We start from the raw sequence: 22,835 nt of genomic DNA on the forward strand, positions 1-22,835 counted from the left end.
AACCACACATAGCACTGCTGACCGAAGAGGGCTGTCGGGCAACCAGCGAACGGCGCTCTGAAAGCAGCTCTCCCCGTTCAGCGTTGATTCTCACTTGGCAGTGGTTTTTGAGTGCAACCCATGTTAAAGCAATGCAACTGTATGTTGCAGGAGAGAAGCACTGATTGCTCTAGTAAGGGATAACTCTTAGAGGGTATGGGGAAAATATCTGTGTAGAAAGGTCTCTTTGCCACAACGCCGTTCAAAACTGCTGTGTCTGCTGATGGAAGGTAGGCGAACTCCTCCTAAAACCTGATGGGTAGCTGTCTGTAGTACACAGACCTGATGGAGAGATGATCACGTCCAATTAACTTGTATCCTCTTACTCTCCTCCAAATGTCTAAGGTGGACACTAGCATGGCAATGTCTGATACTAATCCTAAACTGCATCTATAGCCTAAGCAGCTGTGGGCACAAATCTGCCATCTTCTCTCAGCCCACCAATTTAGAAATAAGTGATGAGCAAGCACTTGTGTGAGTCCAGCTGAGCGAGGCACTGGGCAACTCTCCCATGTTCCCAGGTCAGAACAGTGCACGTTTGTGGTCGATTGCCTGAACATAGGCTGATTTTAGGGGCGGACACCGGCCGTTTGCACAGTGACCTTGACGTGCACATTGCAGAAGGAGCCACACACAGTGTGCCCACCTTGTGCCCTGAAGCGCCTGCAGACCCTACAATGATCATCCTGTGACACTGTTGTCTGAGAGCACCAAAGCTGCTGGCCATTGCGTAGTGACTCTTAGGCAGAACTGTGATGTGCTTAATTAGTGTAAAATTTAGAAGTTAGTCATACCCACCACAGCCCTAGAGTCGATCTGGTTACACTGGGGTTAGGTGGTGGGGCTTTTCTGGTGGTATGAGCTGTTATTAGATGTGAATTTTTTTTGTGGTTCTAGATGACTGGCAGCACTTGCAACTGTAGGCCAGGGCTGGGAGAGGCCTTACTGTGAGCTGGCTGAGAGGAACAGTGACTTTCTATGGTTTTCCCATTGCTGATTAGATACTTTTCTAAATGCTACCTCCCTCTATTAATAAACAAGGACATAATCATTATTTCCCTTAACTTGAAGCATCAATGTTAATGTCTGATTAATCCTATGACATACAGGTGATGCTTGTTAAAATTGAAAGCCACAGTTGATTATATTTGGAGGAGATTGCTATATCACACTGAATTAGTATTAAAAGCATTGTTTTCAGTTTCACTTTCTGTATGTGTATAAGGCAGGTTTTTTCCCTAAGATTTATGGATTTAGGACTCTACCATTTCTTATAGATCAAGATATTTATATAACTGTATTTTGAAAACACTTCCATTTTTATGAATGAGCTGCAATCCTTCAAAAGAACAAAGCCCATACTGCCTTAGACTTATTTACTGGTTTCTGAAATCTAAAACATCTGTGATTAGGAAGCTTGAAAGTCTGTTTAGATAGACAGTTGAGAATTCGTTTTGTTTTGGTTTGTTTAGAAAGTATGCCAGTTATTTCAGATGTTCTGCCTATAAAGAATGTAAAACAATTTAGTTGTCTCAGGTCTGAATTTAATCCGAGTCCCTGGCAGAAGGTCACTAAATTCAGTCCAGGGTTTCATTCAGATCTGCTATTGTTTAGACCTAAAAAATGTAACCATAAAAATGTTGGCATGTTTGCTATTCAGGGAGTATAATATCTTAATTGAAATGGTACCAGAAACTATTTAAAAAACTTCTATTACAGTTCACATGACAGATAGTATTTTATAGCTTTAACATCTGTTTTAAGGCCAACATGTGAGATTTAGCCCGTCTGACTATAACTCTTTTGATTTCAGTGAAGTTGCACCCACTTAAATCCTGATTGAATTTTTCTCACATGATTGGTTTTTTAATTGTATGATTTAATTTTCTTTATCTCTAACCCAGTGTTATATTATGGAGCTTCAGAGCATGTTAGAATAAGGTCAATAACAGATCCTTTCTTCTTCCTTTTTTTCTTCCCAGTTACAGGGATCCATTAAAAGAAAACTGGAAGATGATAGCTCTCCTGCCTCCAGTGGCGTGCCTGATGTCATTTTCCCAAATGACAGTAAAAGACTTTGTCTTGATGACGTAAACCTTGCCATGGGCCAAGGTGCCAATCCCAATGTGGCGTGTCCAGAAATGCAAAGTTCTCCGTTCTCCACCAGTCACAGTGCTTCTTCCCTGGGAGTCGCAGGTCATTCGGTGCTCCTCGAAAACAATCACATGAATGGCGGTGGCATTGGTTCCCCGTTTTCAGTGCCACCCAACACGGAAATAAATCAAAAGTCGTCAATAGGAGGGCAGAACAATAACATTGCCCACTATGATGAGAAAGGAAACAGCTTACAGTCTGTGGACCAAGAGCTGCAAGATCTGTTGGAAGAGCTGACGAAAATGCCTGATCCTTCTCCCAACGACCTGGATCTGGAGAAGATTTTGTGCAGCAAGGCTGAAGAGCCACTTGGGCTCAATCATCCTCAGCCAAGCATAAGTACCACTCCAAAGTCCTCGCCACAGAATTCCCACTTGGAGAACCATGTTGCTAACAAAGATTTTTCTCCAGGCTGCAATCCAGCCAGTGGAGGATCTCCTCAGATGAGACCATCATCTGCTGGAGCTAACTTCCAAGTTCCACCCTCAAACAAACCTGCTGCATCGCCCATCTCTACAGCAGCTCAGAGCAAGAACCAGCCACCACCTATGCTTCCAGTACCCTTACCCAACATACCTGGCTCCAACTGGCACGCTCAGCAGCTAAAGCAGTTGGCAGCTAGCAAGCAGGTGTCTACTACTAAGCAACAAGTACAGGCTCCCAGCTGGCCAACTATGTCTCCTCCTGGTCTCTCTCCACCTTACAGGGCAGGATCATCCCCACACCATCAGCCTTTCAGTCCTCAAAATGTTATGGTGTCTGGCATGCCTGCAAATAATTTACCAGGAAACAACATTCAGAGTCCTCAAAACACTCTGCTTTCAAGCATGACTTCCAACAACACCCCATCCAATGGCCCCTCTCCTCCTTATGGGTCTGAGAAGCTCTCCAGTCCGGCTCTGAACCAGCAGCCCTTCAGCCCACAGAGCTCCATGCTGCCCACTCTGACGGCAGCCAGCTTACCAGCCAACAACATTAAAAGTCCACAGAACAACTTGGTTGCCAGCATGGCCTCCACAAACACTGGACCTTCTCCACCGTACAGGCCAGAAAAGCTGTCAAGCCCAGCTCTGCATCAGCAGCCCTTCAGTCCTCAAGGTACATTAATCTCTAACATCACTCCCACCAGCAACCCCACAAGTATGCAGAGCTCGCTTTTTAAATCGATGACTACAAACCAGTCCAAAAATATGAACATTATTATGCAACAGTCATCCAGTAGCTTACAGCCAGGTCTGGTGAATGAAAGCCCTGTTAGCCAAGACCAGTTTTCTTTCAGTAACACCAAACCACTGTCTCACTTTGCCTCAGAGTCAGCTACTCAAAAGATGTCACCTCTGACAGCAGGACAAGGGCAGCAGTCTCTCATTCACTATCTCCAGCAGCAGCAGCAGCAGCAGCAGCAGCAGCCGCAGCCGCAGCCGTCTCCAGCCACGCAGCAGTCCCAGCAGGCTAACAGTAGCCAGTTTCTCCAGCAGCAGTTTCGACAGCTGATACAGCCACATCGTATGCAGAGACACATGCAGCCTGCATCATTGCCATCTCAAAGCAGACAGGTGAGAACGTCTCTTCTATCTTATAGGGCTTACGTGAAAATACCGAGTCATTTATTTTCTTATTTTTACTTTCCTTTGTGGTTCAAAAGCAATGTCACTAAACTTCTGGGGTGTGCGCAGTGTATACAAGGACAAGGCGGTAACAACATCCTGGTGTTACTAGAAGTAACTTTATTTATTTCAGTTGAAGTGTACTGTAATTTCACCATGCATTGTCTTCTTCTAGCCCAGTGGAGAACTTGATGCTATAAGGCAAAACACATTTTGTACCACCAAAAGAAATTATTTTTATGTGTATAGGTGGTATTCTTACTTAGCTTATATTGTAAGATGTTGAGATGTTCCCATACTATGTTTCCCATCATCTCTTTAGTGGGAATATATTTTTCCTTCTTAGTGCCCTTCAATAACTTAATCTCTGTGTTATGCTTCTGAGGCTAGAAAAGACCAGGTGGGGTGAGAAGTGAAGTTAAAATATGACTCCTTCATGGACAGCAGGTCAAACAGTACAAAGAGGCAGACTTGAAATACCTGTTACCAGCATTCACCAGAAGCAATGCCCTGCTTTGGATGAGGGCCATTCCCCACCCTTTGTTGATCTGCGATACCAACCCAGCTGGTAAATGCAAAATGCAGCTGGCAGGAGAGACACAGCCCTGATTTCTCTCCAGCAACCTTCTTCCTGAGACTCAAGGAGCAGTGCGAAGCACTATCTGCTACTAACCTGGGTAAGAGAGGTTTACTGTGAACAGGGACTTCAGAGCAAGGAAGGGCTCGGGGACTCAGTCTGGGAGCAGCTGGGATGTGAGGAATAGCCATCTTTTTGTTACGAACAATAGTAGGAAACAGATTGAACCTCACCACTGAAGCCATGTACCTTGTTAGGCTGAACCAGTACTTTGGAAGTAGAATCCTTCAAGCTGCTTAGCTGTGCACACAGGCAATCCATCAGCCCCTTGTGAAGGACTGAAACACTTCTCACCCCGCAAACCAGAGGCTGATCTCTGAAGCTCTGCTAGGATCCACTCAAGAGAGTGGTGCTTAGCTGGGGAATACACTCCAGAGCCTGGGTTTCTTTGCTCTCCTTCCCTGCTAAGTGACTGGTTCTTACAGAGGTGGATTTCTTCAGTGTAGGTGACTTGGTGTAACCTTGCCCTATGATATCAATGAGAAATAAGGGGATAGTTACTAAATGTCAGCTTCTTAGTGGTAAATCAATGAGGTGCATTTCCACTGTGCCACTTTACGATCAACTCACTCTTTTCCATGTTGTGCACGCTCAGTACTCCTTTGCTTCAATACAGCAGCTTAAAACAGCTGTGAAGGACTGGCGACTTGCTGAATTTGCTTATCCAAATAAATAACATGTAATGCTTTGCCATATATAGTTCACTTTAAAGGGTTATCAATAGAAGGCCCCTAATTCAACAAAGGCCTGAAGAAGTTCTGTTGCTTTAAGGATGGGAGGACCCTGTTTGTGTTCAGTGGGACCCAAATTAAACACATAGCAGGGGGTCCTGCTGGCTTGGGATCTAGAAGTATGGATAGACACATGATTGAAAGTGAGTAAGTTCCTGCAGCTTCATGAGTTACTACTGCCCATCAGATGTTTTACTCTGGAGGCAGTGTGGGTGAAGAATACATTCACGGTGTTTTACTGCACCTCAGATGATGGCTGGTAAGTTGTTAACCGCAGTAACATGACCAGTTTTGGTCGTATGTCCATAATCTTTGAGCACTTTTTTTTTTTCTGGCTCCCCCACTGGGTGTGTGGAATTGCCACATCCCTGCTGGATTCCTGAGGTTTCCTGTGCCCTAGTTCTCCTTGCTTTGCATTTTTATCTTACAACTCCAAACACCCTACATCAATGATTAGCCAAAAAAAAAAAAAGGGGGGGGGGGGGGGGGTTTGGAGAAAAATACCTGCAGTGAGGCTCTCTAATTGGCCAAAATGGCCCTTCTTCCAGCGACTTTCCTAGTGCTCTGCCTGTGCTGCATTTTTAGCTGATTCTCACCATCAGAGAGACAGTTGTTATACTTTTGTGGCTATCAGTAAGGATCAAGGACAGTTAAGACAACGATTACAGGTGATGAGCATTTTACATTTTCAGACTAGTTAGGTAAGCTTATGGTGCCTCCCTCATTTTACAAGTAAGACTTATTACTATAATTATACACCAGATGACAGTGCTTCAGTTTTACAGTCTGTTGAGCTGCCGAAGAAAGATGGTGGATGTTCAGGAGTGGAACATTTTGTTAGGTTTTGAAAACTTTGTGGCAAATCTCATAGAAGAAAATGGATCCTGAGTGCTGATTTAAAATAAAAATTACATGGAAAAAATATTCTAGGTAGGAAACCTTAAAATTCTGGGATACTTGCTACGTTTCTTTGAATCTAGCATGTAGATCTGTTATTTGTCTGCAATAGATTTCTTATTTACATTGAGACGTTGATACTGAAGTTTTGGACCCAACCTGCTGTGTACCAATTTTACTCCATTATAGCAAAGTAGCTTCAGTGGCTGTGGTTTTGATTTCCAGCAGTGTACCCGGAGCTGAATTTGAGATTTGCAGAATCTCCGTGCCAATTCTCCCCTGAGGCAGGTGATGAATGGGACTTTTCAAGCAGAGAGCAGTTGTTTCATTAAAAGGCAAAATATTAAAGATTCAGAAGACAGGGGAGACAACTTCTGTATCTTCAAAAATTGGTAACCTTCTGGTGGCAAATTGCCTTTTTTAGCCTCATTCACAGAAATTTGCTCAAAGGAAAATAACAGCATTCTCTGGAATGTTGTTTAGTGTTTAAAAGTCATCCCCTTACTCTGTGTGTGTGTTTGCAAATGTGACTAAAATTTATAAAAAGAAGGCATAGTACTCTCTTCTTTTGAACAAGAGGTGCAGCTTTGTACAGAAGAAGAATGTGGATGGTGGCCAGTTGGAGGGAGAACAATAAACCATGAAATTTGATCCTTGTAGCAGGCAGAGCAACATGGGGAAGAGAGCAGCGGCCGGGACATAGACCCAGAGTGAGCTTTTTGCTGTTGTTTTAATGCGTATTAAAGCAAAGACTCCATACTCCAAAAGCTGGGTTACTAGTGGCACCTCACAGCTCTACCATTTTTGTACTTAATGATATATCTCTTAAGTGTAATCAGTCTCCATCCCAGATCCTGGATTGCCTGGACAACTGGTAAATCTGATAAGGGCTAATATTTCCCATCTGAAGCGCTATGTCTTTATTGTCGAGCATTGACAGATATTGATTGAGGCACTGACAGTTTGCATTGTGCGATATTGCAAAGCCTGCTGGTGCTAACATTGCTCTTGTGGATATGTGCAGGTTTTCATTTTACTCATGTAGGACTGATACTCTCTGAGTTAAATTATACTCAAAGGTCTGGGCTCATAAATCCACAATATAAAGATGGTAGTAAATGCCAGAGAGTCAAAGTTAGTCTCCAAAACTATCACACACTGTTTTCTGGGCTTAAGCTTAGCCATTTGACTTTATTGGCAGTTTCCAAGCGTATGAAAAGCTGCATTTGCCCAGGCAGGTTGGATAGTTGGGCATCTCCCTGATTTTCATGTCTAAATACAGTTTGTACTTGCAGATCTCCTATTCTGGCATGTCAGATATATTGGGCCTAATTCTGCCTTCAGCAATGCTGATACAACATCACCACTCCCAGAAGAGCTCTTCTTTTACTCCCACCAATATAACAGACACAGATCTTTGCGAAGGGAAAGGAGGTTTCCCCTGCAGGCAGGAGAATGAGCCGGTGATCTCTGCGGTTTAAGTCAGGCTGGAATAAAAGAAAACCTTTGGGTGGCCATTACTTTTCCAAACCCAGGTTTGTCTGGGTTAAAATTTGAGAGCCTCAGAGAGGAGGGCAGTATTGCCCACTGCTCTGCAACATGGTGAAAACCAAAACACAGCTTAGAAGGTTGTTTTTTTGGGGGATGTAGCTAATAAATAGCCATTGTTTGGGTGGGACACACTGTGCATTTCTGAGCTCCGCTTGCGCTGTAGGAACCAAATGTGCTATTCTTAGAGCTCTCCACATTCCTGCTGACATCCAGATAGTTGTATACTGGATTGGCAGTGAAGGGTATGTTTGTTTCAGCTCCATTGCCAAAAATGATGGTAGAGGAAAAATTATAGGAGAAGAGACAGGGAGAAAAAAAATACTATTTGCAGTAAAGATGGCTATATTTTACTACACGTGGACTGCATATGAGATAGTGAGGAAGATGCTGAAGACTTAAAAAACCTTTGAAAATGACTTGTCAGTGTTTCTTTAACTGTGGTAAAAGCAGCAATACAGTATCTGAGTTGGCAGAGTAAATTATAGGTTGCAGAGAAACACCAAAACCCCTGAGCTAGATTAAACATACTAGGGGAAAAAAAATTAAACAAAAAAAATCTTATATCTGAGCATGAGTTCTCTAAATATAGAAACAAAACTGAAGAAGAAATGCACTGTTATAAAGAGCAAACTGACCCAGAGCTTATATGTCAAAGGTTAAATAAATATAATGGAATACAAAATACAGCTTTTATTAATATAAACAGAAATTTTAATACCACAGACTGATTCCTGGGTGTCCTATGTTATGTGAAGTTATTTCTGCCCATGAAAAGTCAGCGCATCATGACTGTTAGATGAGACTGTTCTGATTCAGCAGCACTTTATGTTTATAAGCTCTGATGCAGATTGATTAAGAGTTTGAAAAAGCAGATAACACAGCCCACAGCATTTGAGTACCTACAGTCCTTTTGTAAGTACAAGAAAAAAACATGTCTTATTTGGAATTTCTGAGATGCCACAAAGAGTCTTCCTAACACATAAAACAACTACAGTTTCATGTATTATTAATAAGACCAAAAGTACAGGCCAGATTTCATCTGCAGTTTCAACCCCCTCCCCTTTTTCTTTAAGCATCATTCTCTTTAAAGCCGCTTTGAATGAAGTTCCACTGGTATTTCCCCATCATCCTTCTCCTTTTCCTTCTTCTTTTCCTTCTTTTCTTTCTTCTTTTCTGTTTCCTTTTTTCTTTGTCTTTTTTCTTTTTTCTTTTCCTCTTTTTCTTTCTTTTTCTTTTTCTTCTTCCTTTTTTCCCTCTTTTCCTCTGGAAAAAGTTTTTAAAATATTACTTCTTTTTTTTTAAAACTAATGCTGTGGAGAAGAAAAACAGATTTGATTTCAAAGGGCAATGGTAGCACAATACCGAAGCAAAGCCTTTGAGGGAGTGGAGAGCTTTTGAAGGCAAAGCAACAAGCCCTTCAGCTAATTAAGTGCCTGTGAATAGGCGAATAAAGGAAGCTGGTGATGAATCTGGAGTACAGGGAGCAATGAGGCTGAGCCTGGAGTTTGACCTCTCCCCAGATGTAAAAACATCTTCTTGAATGGTCATTTCTGAATTTATATTTATCCGTGCACTTGCAACTGAGTTGATTTTTTTTTCCAAACTTGGAGATTCTCCCCTCCCTTCTTTCAATCGAGTCTGAAAGGAGCTTGACTGAAAGTATTGGACTGCCATCTTCTCCCTTCCCCTCCCTCCCCTGCAAATAAATAATGTAAGATAAGTTTTGGAAAGTAAGGAGTAAACTTGTGGAAAGAAATGGTGTGTTTGGCCTCAACAATTTGGCCTACAACATTTTCAGAAGTGCAGTAATCAAGATAAACAACTTAGTGCACATCTGATCTTAGCCCATTGCTCTTTTGCAGTGTTTTTTACATCATGTATGTTGTCTTCTTTTGTTAGACTACAGGTATTTCAAAGCATTCCCCTGTTGTAGTGGAGCTCTTGTAGCCATGCCTTAACTTTCCCAGTTCTTTGGCTTGTATTTTAAGACGTTTACAGGCATTGATATTTCTAGCAGCTCTGCCTAATGCACTCATCATTCCTTCCAGTTTAGCTATCTGTTGTGCTGAAAGCACTTTTGGACACCACATAGCACATCATTAGGGGAAGCAGTCTGCAGAGAAGCTTGTAAATAGACCAAGTCCTTCTGAACACTGCGTAGGGAGCATCCTCCCCCACCCTCACTATCAGGCCTTTTGGACCTGAAATTAATGTGGACACTGCATCAAAGCTGCAGCACTTTCCTCAATCCAGCCAGGTCTTTCCCTTAGTTATGACCTGTTTAATAAAATGGGTGGTGCTCTGCCAGCAATTTAGCACTTAAGACACAGACAACTCTATGGGAATCCCACGCTGGATAAATTAAAATCCTCTTGGAAAGAAAAAAGAGGCTCGAGAGGTACTATAAACACCAGTGAGGGGTGCTGGGGGGTATTCAGGGAAGTCCTTCTTTTGTTACCTGCAGGACGATGAAGTGACGTGCGTGCGGGCTGACAGGGTATTTTCCGGGTTTTCAGTGGAGAAAGACAAGAGGAAGTAGTACTTACGTACTGTGAACATGTAGATGGAAGTGTGACTTATCCCAGAGAAATTTAGGACAAGGCGCTGAATTTCAGCCTGACGCTGCTTTTAATGAGCTTCCCGGTGCCCAGGACACATGTCAGTGCTGTGTCCCCCCACGCCGTGCCCGGCAGGGCCGGGCGGCCACGGGGTGAGCAGAGGAGAGTGTGCCATCGCACAGAGGCTCTGCATTAACTCTAAAAAAAAAACAAACTTGCTTTTGTGGTTTTGAGCTTTATGCAACAGACAGTTGTTTCCTTCTGCTCTGCAGTGGGGGGTGGGAAAGAACCTCTTCTCTCAAAGGTGTAGGGAAAGTGGTGGTATCATGCTAAAAAGTGTCTGATTCATTTGATGTGGAACCGTATTCTGACACCCATTTGTACCAAAACCACTCTGATCCTGCCAGCCTAGGTGGGCAGTTTCAGGTTTTCTAGGCAGCTTGGTAGCAGTACTCGCAAGTTTTCCTGGACTAAACATCGGCTGAATCAGGCCCCAGCTGCAGATTTTCTTGCTTGCTTTTTTTTTCAAGTAACCCACTTTGCTTTCTTTATTACCGCAAAAAAAAATAATCCATATGCAGGAATCTTTAATTTACAAGCAGTTGAGCAAAAGGATTTGAACATCTATCTTTTCTCAACTGTGCTCTTAGATGCAATGAAGTTATAAGCATCCTAGGAATCTAGGGAAAGACCCAGGGACCTTCTCACCGTGTGGCTTCATAATGAATGCCATAACTTCCTTGTATCGTTCTTGAAAATAACAATGTGAATAGTGGTTAGTGATGGGTAAGACACTACTTGCATCCTCACTTCCAAGCCAGTGCACTCATAATTCTTATACTGGAAAAGTGTGTTCATGGCACGGTGTGCTGATGAATAGCAATGAGGAAATGGTTTCCATGACCCTGTTGTACACCCAACTCATTTAATCGGTGCTGTAAATTCCCATTAAAATCAGAACATCTTAATTCCATTTTTCCCCACATTTGTGGACGATAGGTGTGTTCGTTGTCTGTATTTTCTCTGTCTTTCTTAGTAAATGGCAGTTTGGGGAGCTTATTTTGAGCTAACAGCAGCCTGGCTTTCAGAAAATGTGCTCACTTCCCTAAAACCATGCCCTTCTTACTACCTCAGATTTGATGCTGAAATTAATAATTAGTTTTAATACTTTTTGCTGTGATACTGTGAAAGCACAGTCTGTACCCTTGATTTTGGGGTGGTTTCTACCTATTATTGTCTTGTAGTAGTCTAAAATTACATCTGTATTCCAGAAGGCAGAAATACAGAACCAAAGTCTAATTTAACAATTAGAATAAAAAGCAAACAAAGAGCTAAGAGAGTCCCTCAGATGCTGTTAAATCATGTGCCTGGCGCCGGACGGTGGTTCGGCAGGGTGGGGTGACTGGAGCAGCCGACTTTGTCCTTCTGCTCTGCTCCTCTGTCATTTCTGCCTGGCTGCAGTAAACACTGCACACAAAATAAAAGTACAAACATGTTTTGTTTCAGATGCAATACCTAGAAATAACTTTCCTGGTAAAATGAACTCAGTCTCTTATTTCTTTTTCTCTGGGCATTTTGGAGAAATTTCAGCGTGTGGGTGGGGGAAAACAAAGCCATGGCTGTAAACAGGAACTGATATTGTCTCCGTGTCTGAATGGGGAGAGAAACTGAACTGGCCTCGGTGGTTCTCTCGTACATCTGCGAGTCTGGAAACACTGGGATGATTCACAGTTTGCTGATTAATACAGGAGCAAGCAAAATGGTGTGAATTAACGGCCATTACAGAGCTGCGCTGGATGGCAAATACCCCCCTAGAACAAATGATGTTTCATGAAGATTGCTTAGAGGAAGAGGTAATGGGTCTTAAATACAAATTAGAAGCAGTCCCATCAAAGCTGTTAACATTAAGGTTTGAAAGCCAAACACTATTACGAGCTGTCTTCAAAAACTGTACGTTTAGGAAGCATATCAGTCTGCCGTGTGGGCTGTGTAGTATTTCTGTCTCGAGCACTTTGGACTATTTCAAGCAGCCGGCACTAATAATTGATAGAAATCCACAGTCAGAATGTAGCAGCTCTTCCTCAGGCTTTGAAGGCTAATCACTCTATTATGTGTATGTTTTAAAGTTAATTTTTTATAGCATATTTAAAGGCAAATATTATCATTATCAGCATGTAATTCTTAAAAGCACTACTGTTAACAAAAAGTAATCCTATATTACATTCCCTTTGCATATGGGAATGTTAAAAGAAGGAGATAGGAAATACATTACTTTAGCACAAATAATATTCTCTTTTTATCCAGCAAAATTATTTAACATTTCTCATTGAAGTAATGAAAACGCAGTAACCTTAGATCGGTGTCAGACAAATGCGGATGTGAATACAGGTTATGGACAAGCTGAGCCAAGCTCTTTTCCCCATTACAGAATTGATAAGAGACCCACAAGGAGGGTAGCCCTGTAATGTAGACAAAGTAGTGTGATATCCTGGTCTAAGACATTACATTAACAGCTTGATCTTGTAGAGATTCAAACACACACACCTAAATTTACACAGTGGGAGGTCATCCCAGGACGACTACAGGATTATTTCTGAGAGCGCAGTGAATCATGTACGTATGTCTTTGTATGCTCAAGAAAGACCAAAAGTGGAGAAGGACGCAGCAAAGGGCGCAGCAGTCGTGGGCAATGGCATATTAGTGCTGCGACAAAAAAGAGAGAGTTGGAAGCTTTGATGCACCGTTCCTACGTTTGCTCAAATTTACATTTGAATTATTTTGGGCTTTTCTGTTTTTCTTTTTTGGGGGTTCCTACCAGCATGTTGTAAACGTGCCAAACTTTGAATAAGTTTATGTTTTAATCAGTTATGGTTTAGCCAGTGATTATTTGCAGTCCTGTGGGGTTTGTTTTTTACAGTCATGAGTTGCAGAAGCAAAATTTGCCCCGTGCAGGAAGAAAAGCTGCCCCTCCTCTCACTCACAGCAATAACAAAAGCAAATGGAGAAGAAAAAAAATTCTTACCAAAGACTTTTCCCTCTCTTTTTCTTTTGTGATTGCAGGCTGCTTATCTTAATGTGTTTCTTCCTTTTCCAGAAAGATGAGGACATACTATCCTGGGATACCAGTAGTATGTATCCCAGTCATAAACAAATCCATTTCTCTCAGTACTTAAATACTCAGGGCTTTTGGAAGCTTCTCTTTGCATAATAAATGTGTTTAATATTTCCTTTACTCTCCAGCATTATTAAATATAAACTGTTACTGTTCTGGATTGACGGGTAGTTTACACAGCACTTGTATTTGGATAGTCTGTTTTCTTTTACCATTGCTCCGAAGGGCGTGTTTAAGCAGTGAATGAATGATCGTATGAGCATTATTTTTTTGTTTCGTACAACCCCCTTTTTCTCCTCCTTTCCAGCTCAGTCAGCACGCTTTCTGCAGCAGCATCTTAGTTTTCTACGTGGAAATGAGGCGTTTAGCAGAATAGATGCATAACAAGGATGAGATACTTTTTTCTCCTTTCCCCCTTCTCCCAAGAGATACCCTGTGACTTCCTCTATTAGTCCATTAATCGCCGTAGCTCAAAATTCAGTCTGATCAAAGGAGCAGAACGAGGTTGAAAAGTGCAGATTCTGGCAATTGACTTGACTGTTTAGATTCCCTGCTGAGCTCATTTAGGGCTGGAATTAAGCTATTCCTGCTGTATTTTTCGTCTTTGGCTCAGCAATAGCGCTGTGCCTAGCACCGCACCGGGGGAGTGCTGAAGGCACCGTGGCCGTTCCCACAGCCCGGACCCAGCCCGCGCCAGAGAGCAGCCTCCAGGATCTAAAGAGCTGAATCTCCCGGTGCCAGGAGAAAGCTGAGTAATCTTGTCTTAGTTTGATAAGAAGGTCTGTGTTTAGATTGCATTAGCTATTTGACTGCAGAAAAAGTGGAGAACCTGTTAACTGAAGGTGCCGGAGTCAATATTGATGATTCTGTGTTTTTTAATTTAAGCATCAGGTTTCTGTCTCTTGCAGCTCTCTTTACTGAGGTTGGTGCGTGTTATGAGTGGGAAGGAAAGCATTAAAAACCTATGTAAATGGGAAATTTGTAAACAACGTGAAGATTCTTGTAGAAGTTTTCTTTACGATGTAATGACTCACTTAAGGAATACAGTTCTTTCCCATGCCTGTTTATACGCGCAGTTAGAAACGTGCTGTTTTCTTTCATTAATGCTCTTGTTGGTTCTTGTTTGCTTAAGGCAAAAATGCAGACTGGCCATACCTCTGTTGTTCGCTGCAGATTAACATCTGATTTTGCAATCCTTACACATCTCAAATCCGTGTTGACGTAACCAGGAGTTACAAGTTCTCCAGGAATAGTGTTGGACTCTTGATTCATGATTCTACAGTTCCCCGAACTGTGCTAATATCTCTCAAACAGAGATAGAGTAATTTGATGTGTAAGTTCTTATCTCATTAAAGTGAATTATTGTTACAGAAATGTGAATGGCGTTCTATTTTCAGAAAATATTATTTATTTAATGGTGTAAGAGTGCTTAAGGTCAGCAAGAACAGAGAAATGCTGATAACATCACCATAGACTGTGTGATGGTCCTGAAATGTGAGTAAATCTTTAACTTAAAAAAGTTTAGTGAGACATATTGGCGTTTTCCCACAGTTCAGGACTTTGTCTAAAATCCCCAACATTTATGTATGTTGTATTGTACTTCAAAAAAAAAGAAGAAAATAAAAACCGATCATTTAATAAGAACTTTTTAAATTAAGAAAAAATATTGGCAGCGAGGGGGAAACGGACAAATCATTTCATGCCCAGTCCAGAGTCTGAGCTTTTTTCCTACATAGGTGGCATAGATCTATATGTCTATAAATATTAATTTTTAAAAGAACTGTGACCTTCCTCAGGGACCTTATGTGCAGTAAGATTAGAAAGGGACTCCTGACTTGGTTGTGCTGCTCCATTCTAGGTTTACACACTATATAAAACTACTGTGCTTTAGCTTATTGAGGTTTCCTCAGATTTCATAGTTTATAAAGCATTTAGCAGTATGGTGAGCTAAAATCTTGCGCTCTCTCTGATTTCTTATTTTTTCTGCTTACAGTGACTTTTCATAAGATGAAATGCTGTCTAGCTGCATTTAAAATACACGTTTTTGCCTATTTCTGTCTTGATTAGCTAGAGGGAGGGTACGTACCTGCTGTCTAGATTACTGTCAAATTTAACTGAAAGTAAAGTTGAATTGTACTCTCTTCTCCTAACAGAACCTATTTTCTCCTTCTGACTGGGTACTAAAAGGCTTTTACTGCTGCACTAACATTTTCCAAATAAAACGTTTTTGCCAATTTCTGAAGAAATATCAGAACAAGTACCACTTTAGACATGCTGGGAGGAGCCCTGCGCCATAGATTATAAACTGAAACAGTTGGCCAGAATAAGGAATTAAAGTAATCCCTGATATTAGGAGCATGAAAATGAGATGACCTTCTGTATATGCCCTGTGTTGAATTTCTAACGCAGTTGCACTATAGGCTCCCCTTTATCGCTGTTCCTCCGTACCTATGCTGTGCAGAAAACAAAAGACCAGGCATTCATATGGGAAGCTGGAGCACATGCTTGCAAATATTACAGATTTTAAATGCATTGTATTTTTAACAGTAGTTCGTGATTGGAATGACAGGAAGGAAATGAGCAGAAAACATCCTATTCTATCTCTATATAAAATCTTGCTTGTGAAAGATACAGTTACCACAATAATGATCGGACGCTAATTGATTCATTGTGCTGGGAGACAAGTGCTGAGCGGAGGAGCCAGCGGGGTCATTTTCTTGCTCCAGCTCCACTTTGGTTGTTTGCTGAGGAAGGGCAGGAGAGGGTTATAAAGCTGCTGCCACTACATTCAGTGCATGTTTTTCTCAGAAAAGAAGAGACACCGCCAGCCAAGATCTCTTTCCTTTGGAAATTGTGGCTGGGAAGGGCCCCTTTGGCTCAGGAGACAAAGTGGGCAGTCAGACAGCCCCTTTCCTGAATCCCAGGCAGGCACCAGACGGCTGAAGGAAGAGAGGCACCAGGCTGAATTAGATTGCCTGCCTGCTTTGGACAGTGAGGCAGAGGCAGGCTTAATTGCTTTGCAGCTGTTCATTTTTTCCCCTTCTCCCTCCCCTGCCCTCCTCTCCCTCCTCCCAGCTGACCCCAGCAGCAGCCGCAGCGCTAAGCCCCAAGGAAACCTCGCCAACTTGGGGAGAAGTATCAAAGGTTTCAGGACTCGTTTTTATCAGCCTTTAAACCCTTCCCTCAAGTCCAGCAGCAAATGGGGGGAGAAGGGAAAGTATTAAGGAAAAAAAGACTCTTCGGCATAACCTAGTAATTTGTCGCTTTTTTCTGGGTTAGTTTGTACAGTGGTTTCTGATCGCTGCCGGGGCTGGACAGGCAGACGTCTCAGTGGCATCCTTTCGGGAGAGGCAGCTGGGTGTCATCGCTGGCAGGTCCTGGCATCCTGTCCAAGCGGACAAACCAGGAGAGCCTTCGAACGAGCCCCCTGCAATGTGGCACTCCCCGCAGCAGGATTTATGAGACGTGAGATTTCCTCTCCGGAGCTGCGATACCGTTTACAGAGATCTCCCAGGCTGGTGCCTGGCAGCGTGAATGTCAGCTGGGGCTGATTTGATGGTGCTCTCGCCGGTAAAAGAGCCTGGACACTGAAATGTTCTTGACCTGACTGTTAACGGAAAAGCTTTTTTGAACCTCAGAGAACTTGCAGGGGTCTCCAGCCCTCGAAAACTGGCTCAGACTAGACTTGCAGATTTGCATGTATTTCATAATCCCAAACTGTCTGAACCTCATGTTTGTGCAGGAAACAGAGTTTGTTTTAATTGCTCTCACTCCACTCCTGGATTTAAGCATTTAAAAACGTGCTTCCATGCCTTAGCAATGAGACTGCAGTCAGCTTTCAGCTCACCTGGTTTGCAGAGAGGGGCTTTGCTCAGCTGCTGCTCAGCCAGCCTTCCTGGGTCTATTCACCTCCAGCAGCAATGTCAAGCTAACCCAGTTTTGCAGCTGGTATCGAGCGCCAGAGGCAGGCTTTGTAGACGTCTCTTTAATTTCTGCACTTGTAGAATTTAGTGTATATTTTCCCTCCAGTTCCACTGACTCACACAGTCCTTGGGGGCAGAGGCAGGGGGAGAACAAGAAGGCTGTAACACAGGTCTAATTTACTCATCTGGTAAAGCCAGTCATCGAGGAGCCTTTCCCCTCTCTGTCCACAAAGATAGTCCCTCTCGGGAGCCTGTTTGCCCTCACAGTTATATTTATGGCATCAGTAGTTTTGTACTTGACTGTTCTCCTAGGCCAACTGCATCTCCTCAGCCAGGGTGTTGAGTCTAGGCAATAGCATTAAAACGTGAAATGCCCCGGTGAGCCGACAGTACGACGCAGGGCGCGCAGCCCCACACTGGTGGGGAGCACGGGCTGCCGTGGCACGCAATCTTTTTATACAGGACGTATTTGCTGCTTGTTTTTTATGATACCCGTAACAGCATAAGCCAGGACTTGAGGTGGTCACCAGTGCAGGTTTTTGGTATGTTTCTTTTAAGGCACAAAACCATGATGGGGATCTTTGCTCAGGGCCACTGGAGAGATGGAGGGTGTCGTTCCTGGGAAGATAGCACAGCTACCAGATGCTTTGGTGGTCAGAGGGATTTGTGTCTGTAAGAAATGGATTTGGAAATAAGGTACAGTAGCATGTAAGTGACTTTTTTTAATCTGTTCAACATGTAGCCTACAATAGCTCTGCCAGCTAGATTTGAATTAAAACCGGCTCCGCAAGCTACAAAGGCTCTTGAGCCTCATTGCCGAGACCGGAAATCCATTGTGGCGTCCTGATTAGTGCTGGTGAAATCGGAAACCTTTCTCGGGGCAGATAACAATCTCACAAATGAAAATATAACCTGTTAATCCTGAATTTTAGCAAGGATGGTTATGCAACTCCAGGCCAAATCCAGGATGTGTCCTATCCGTGTGCCCCTTGCTCAGAACGGATTTGCTGATAGGGAAGGGTGGGATTGCACCCCTGCAGCACCCTCTCCCACAAGCACCCCTGCTTTCCGCCAGAGGCAGGAGGAGGGGTCCTGGGGCGTGAGGCTCAGGTCAGGAATTAGGGTTCGCATGTTGGAACCAACCCCTCTGAAGCTCTTGGCTGAAGTATCTTAAGACAGGGCCTCTATTTAATGTTCCTCCCCATGCCAGTTGCTGCGGCCAAAGGAGGGGTGGTCTGGCTGGGGCCATCCATGCTTTTGCAGTCCCATAATAGTCCCTTTAATTATGGGTAACAATGGGTTTTGTTTTTTCCTATGTTAATAACAAGTTCCAGGGTATAAATAACTCTGCAATTAAAACAAAACACCTAACGATTTACTATTTGACACCTATGCAGTCTGTTGGAGCCTTGGGTGTGCACGGAATTTTTCCTCCTGCCCTGAATATTTTTTAATTGTTTTACAAAGACCACATGGATGTTCCAGTCATTAAGAAATGCCAACCAAGGTATATTTTGGCACCAGGGAGCAGAGAACAGATAGCTACCCCTCTGCTGAGACCGTAGAGAGCTCTCCTTTTGGAGGTGTAGCCATGGTTTGTTTGACTACTTCTGTATATTGACCTTTGTTTTTTAAGAAAAACACAAGCGATCAGGATTGTTTTATTGTAGGAGTCATTAGCTCCTTCAGAGACTTTGCAGTGTCTGTTGATAAGAGCAGCACATGTGTGGCCATGTACTGCAGTCCATGAAACACCTCTGCCGCTCTGCTGCGTTTGGATGTTTGCAGGCAGATGCTGCACATCCCTTGCTTTCTACATTTGGAAGAGCCAGGCTATATGTAAAAATGTGTGGAAATAGGCCTGGGGACCCTAATCACATTGGCCAAGGAGATACAGGCCATGGGGAGAGGGGAATTCACCTCTGCTTTCAGTGGGGAGGCATGGAGTGCCGTCTTTCATTTGCGAGACTGGCTGTGATGTGTTTGATGTGAAGCCTACAAATGGCGTTGCTTAAATACACAAACGTGCCTAAAAATGTAAAAATAAAAGCAGTGCTATTTTAAGACTCTAGAATCAGGGATTATAAATAGCCCAACTGGTGTGTTACTCCTGGCTGGGTGTGCCGGTCCTAAAACATCACCACAACTGTCACTTCCCTTTGAAGCAGTTTGTCGGCTAATCACTGCGGCAGCGGAGCCTCCTTTGCATTTCCATGTTCCCTCGATAAGCACAGGTCAATGATAAGATGCTCTCCAGGCTGACGTGTCCATCACACAAACCCTCGCTTTGCCAGCTTGGGCCCGCGAGCACACACAAACGGAAGCGTGGGTGCGTGCTGGCGGGGAGCGCTGGGGAGCTGGGGTTCAGTGGTGGGAGGTGGCGTTAGCGGGGTGAAGCGGAGCTCACTCAAGCCGTGGAGCCGGGGCTGCTGAACCCCAGACAACAGGCAAAATAGTTGCGTGGTTAAGTGCTGGTTTGAGACTTGTGAGATGTGGGTTTAGTGCTGTCCGTTTTCAGCCTTCCTCTGCAGCTGGCTGGGATTCATCTTCCTGCTCCCATCATTTAGGCTCCTCCTGTAGCCCGTGGAGGAAAAGGTCTTTAGAGGGTTTTCGCCTCACCCTAACGTGCACCTCCGAGATGTGATGGATGGTCTGTGGTGAGGGAAGCCTGGATGGCACGCTTAGGCTTGAGCCTTGTCTGCTGGAGGTATCTTTATTCTCCATCTTTGGAAGCAGCAGCAGCTGTGGTGATCCAATATAGAAAAGTCAGTGAAGTTGGAAGTCATATAGGTACCTTAAATAGCTGACTTCTCCCTCAGAAAGCTTTTTCATTTCTGGCGGGAAAGAAGTACCTTTGATGGTGGGCCTCAATACCATGGGCGAGCAGCTCAGGGACAGACTCTTCTCTGGCGGCCGTTTCCGAGAGGAATTCTGGCCGACTCCTCCACTGAGTAATGATATGTTTATTTGCAATATATGGAGCCAGGAGACGTCTCTGGATGATAGGGATCTGGAGACTAGTAAACAAAAGAAGGCAAGGTTGGAACTCAAACTGTAAGAAGGTTTGTTTGGGTCTAAAGAAAACAACTATAAAACCAAATAATGACAGTGTTCAAAAAGCTCTGCAGTGGTGTATCTCAGGACAAGGTGCAAATGTATCTGCCAAGCCCCTGCACTGGTAGGATGCCAAAATCTGCATTATTCTTACAGGGAGCTCTAAGTAGCCTGTATCCAGAAGGTGAAGAAAAGGGAGCTCGTTGGCCACTCCTTCTTTTTGTAATATATAGAAAAGGGCCAGGAATCTCTCCTGGTGTAGCTGAGTCTTCCCCAGAAAGGGGGAGCTTATTTCGTGTTCTCTCAGTGGAGGAAAGCCTGCAAATAGGCTGTGTCTAGCATCTCTAAAAGAAGCAAAACACCCTGATGTCTGCAGGTTTCCAAGAGTTCATGCTGAATTCTTTCTCTGTAGTCTGCTTGATGCAGAGGAGCTGTGTCCTGACGTGATGCTCCCCTAGTGCAGAACAAGCCACTTGTATTTTATGGTGATAGAGAAGATTATTTCCATCAAGAAATGGGGATGGCAGCAGTGACAAATAAAGATCTTATGGGTTCAAATCCGATAAGCTGACAGCTCCATTTTCAAACCTGGTTGTCTTGAACTAACCACCTAGAATTTTGGCAATCTGCTGACTGCCGTGGGCACCTGCGTTCTCTGCACTGCTGACAATCAGGGACCTTCTGCGGGGGCGGGGGCTGGATGTGGATATGAAAAGTTGCAGTAAGTGCCAGGTCAAAAATTAAAGCGTTTGTCTGAAAGCGAAGTTGTTACTTCAGTCTGAAAGCCGGGATGTCTCCCATTGCTCTCAGTGGTCAGAGTTGCTCCTGGAGGGCAATAGGAGGACTGATTTAATGCTCCGTGTCTTTTTTCTGTTATGCTGAACTCTTAATTATGCCTGCATTTCACTGCAGATTAGCAGTGAGTGTGGTGCGGAGCCCAAGACCCCTGGGGTGCAGCGAGTGCCCAGATCTACTCTGCCCTGGCCCTAGGGTGTGTTTACAGACGAGATCTGTGGCTCTGCGAGGGTGCACGCACACACGCACACTGTTACGGTATGAAGAAGCTCAGTTTGCTTTTTATTCCTCCCCCCCCTTCTTTTTTCTATAATCATTGCAAAACAGGAACAAATGAGTGTGTCACTTTAAACCATGAAACCACTTAGTCCGTAAAGACAGATTTGGCGTCTTTGTGCTGGCAGTGACAGGCGCTCCATAGTGATCCCACTGTTCTCCCTCTGCCCCGCACCCCGCTGCCGCTCCCCACCCCCTCCGAGATTCGCTCCGTGTTTGCCTGCCTCTGTTTTTGTGGTTGGTAACCAGCAAAAGAATGGAATGGATTTAATGATTTGTTGGCTGCGGTGCCGGCATGATTAAGTCAATAAAGCTGCAAGCTGAAAACAGACAGTGTAGTTACAGTATATGACTTTAACCTTGTTAATGCATGTTTATGTCCTCCTGCCCACTGTATAGCTGTACATTGCATAAAGAAGATCTAACCAATCTTTAACCCATTAAATAATTCATAAAGTGAGAGCAGACATCAGCTACTTGCAGAGCGGATCAGTAACCATGGGGTCAGCAATAACTTTGGCTCCCTGGACCATATCCAGCATGTTTAAACTCTGGTGATGTCACCAGGCAAGCTTCTAACCTTAATCATTTGGATGGGAACAAAGGGAAGTTAACTGTTGACATGCAGTGTCTCCACAGAAGAAACGCTTGCAAGTGCTCTGCAACACCTCTGCCTTGCAGGGAACATGGACTAGCTCCAGCCTCCTCGCTTCTGTTATATGCTTCCCTCTTTCCTTACGGCAAAAGCGCGGCTGGCCAGATGTTCAAAAGCGCATGTTTCCTAGACTGCTATTATCTTAAGTGACAGAGGCACCAAAATCCCACGGAATTTCAGGGATACATTGGCTGACTTGAGAAGATGGTATTTGGAGGCACTTGGATAGTTTTTTCATCATGGATAAATTTTGAATGAAAAGTATCTCCTGCCTTGGAAATGAAAGAGAAGGATATATAATGGGGATGGAAGGAGGCAAAAGCCAGGGATGCAGGAGAGGATGCGGAGTGAAGCAGGACCGTTCTCACTGCAGTAAAATCTCTTGCAATAAGGTATCAGGCAGGACTTGCAGGAAAATCCTCAGATTCTCACCCATAACTCTCCCAGGCAGCCTCTTCTCCTTTTTCTTGCCAGTCAAAACATAGGGCTGACTCCTCCTAGCACGCAGCCCTCTTTACACAGCTGGGCATCGAGGGATTCTTGAGGTGTGGTGATGTCCGTAGTTGCTGCAGCTGCTTCTTTTGCTGGCACGTAAGGGGTGAGTCATGGGATCACGGGGCGTGTGGCCGGGACATGCTGCGCTCCACTGGTCTGTGCCGCCAGGTTAGAGGCCCTAGGGGACGATTACAAGTTAGCGTAGTTTAGTGCTGTTCTGAGACGCAACCAGCTGTGGCCGGACCCGGAGGAGAGATGCAGAGAGGAGGACACGACAAAATCTTGTACGCAGAGTGAAGTAGAAAAAGCCCTTCCACCTCTCCCCGCTGAGCAGCATGGGGCACGGTTCTG

General features: G+C 43.9%; 1 protein-coding gene across 2 annotated transcripts in view; it reads left to right on the forward strand.

Annotated features, from left to right (window-relative positions):
* Positions 1 to 22,835, forward strand: part of MAMLD1 (mastermind like domain containing 1) — an 84,293-nt gene that overhangs the window by 47,745 nt on the left and 13,713 nt on the right. The window contains exons 2-3 of one of the 2 annotated variants that reach the window (XM_075107047.1): positions 2,022 to 3,291; positions 3,505 to 3,749. In XM_075107047.1, the coding sequence (XP_074963148.1) occupies positions 2,022 to 3,291; positions 3,505 to 3,749 (1,515 nt within the window). Of the gene's footprint in view, positions 1 to 2,021; positions 3,750 to 22,835 lie in introns of both variants that reach the window. The other variant, XM_075107046.1, reaches the window with a different exon arrangement.

The sequence above is a fragment of the Phalacrocorax aristotelis genome, chromosome 11, assembly GCF_949628215.1.
Source record: "Phalacrocorax aristotelis chromosome 11, bGulAri2.1, whole genome shotgun sequence".
Classification (NCBI taxonomy): Eukaryota; Metazoa; Chordata; class Aves; order Suliformes; family Phalacrocoracidae; genus Phalacrocorax; species Phalacrocorax aristotelis.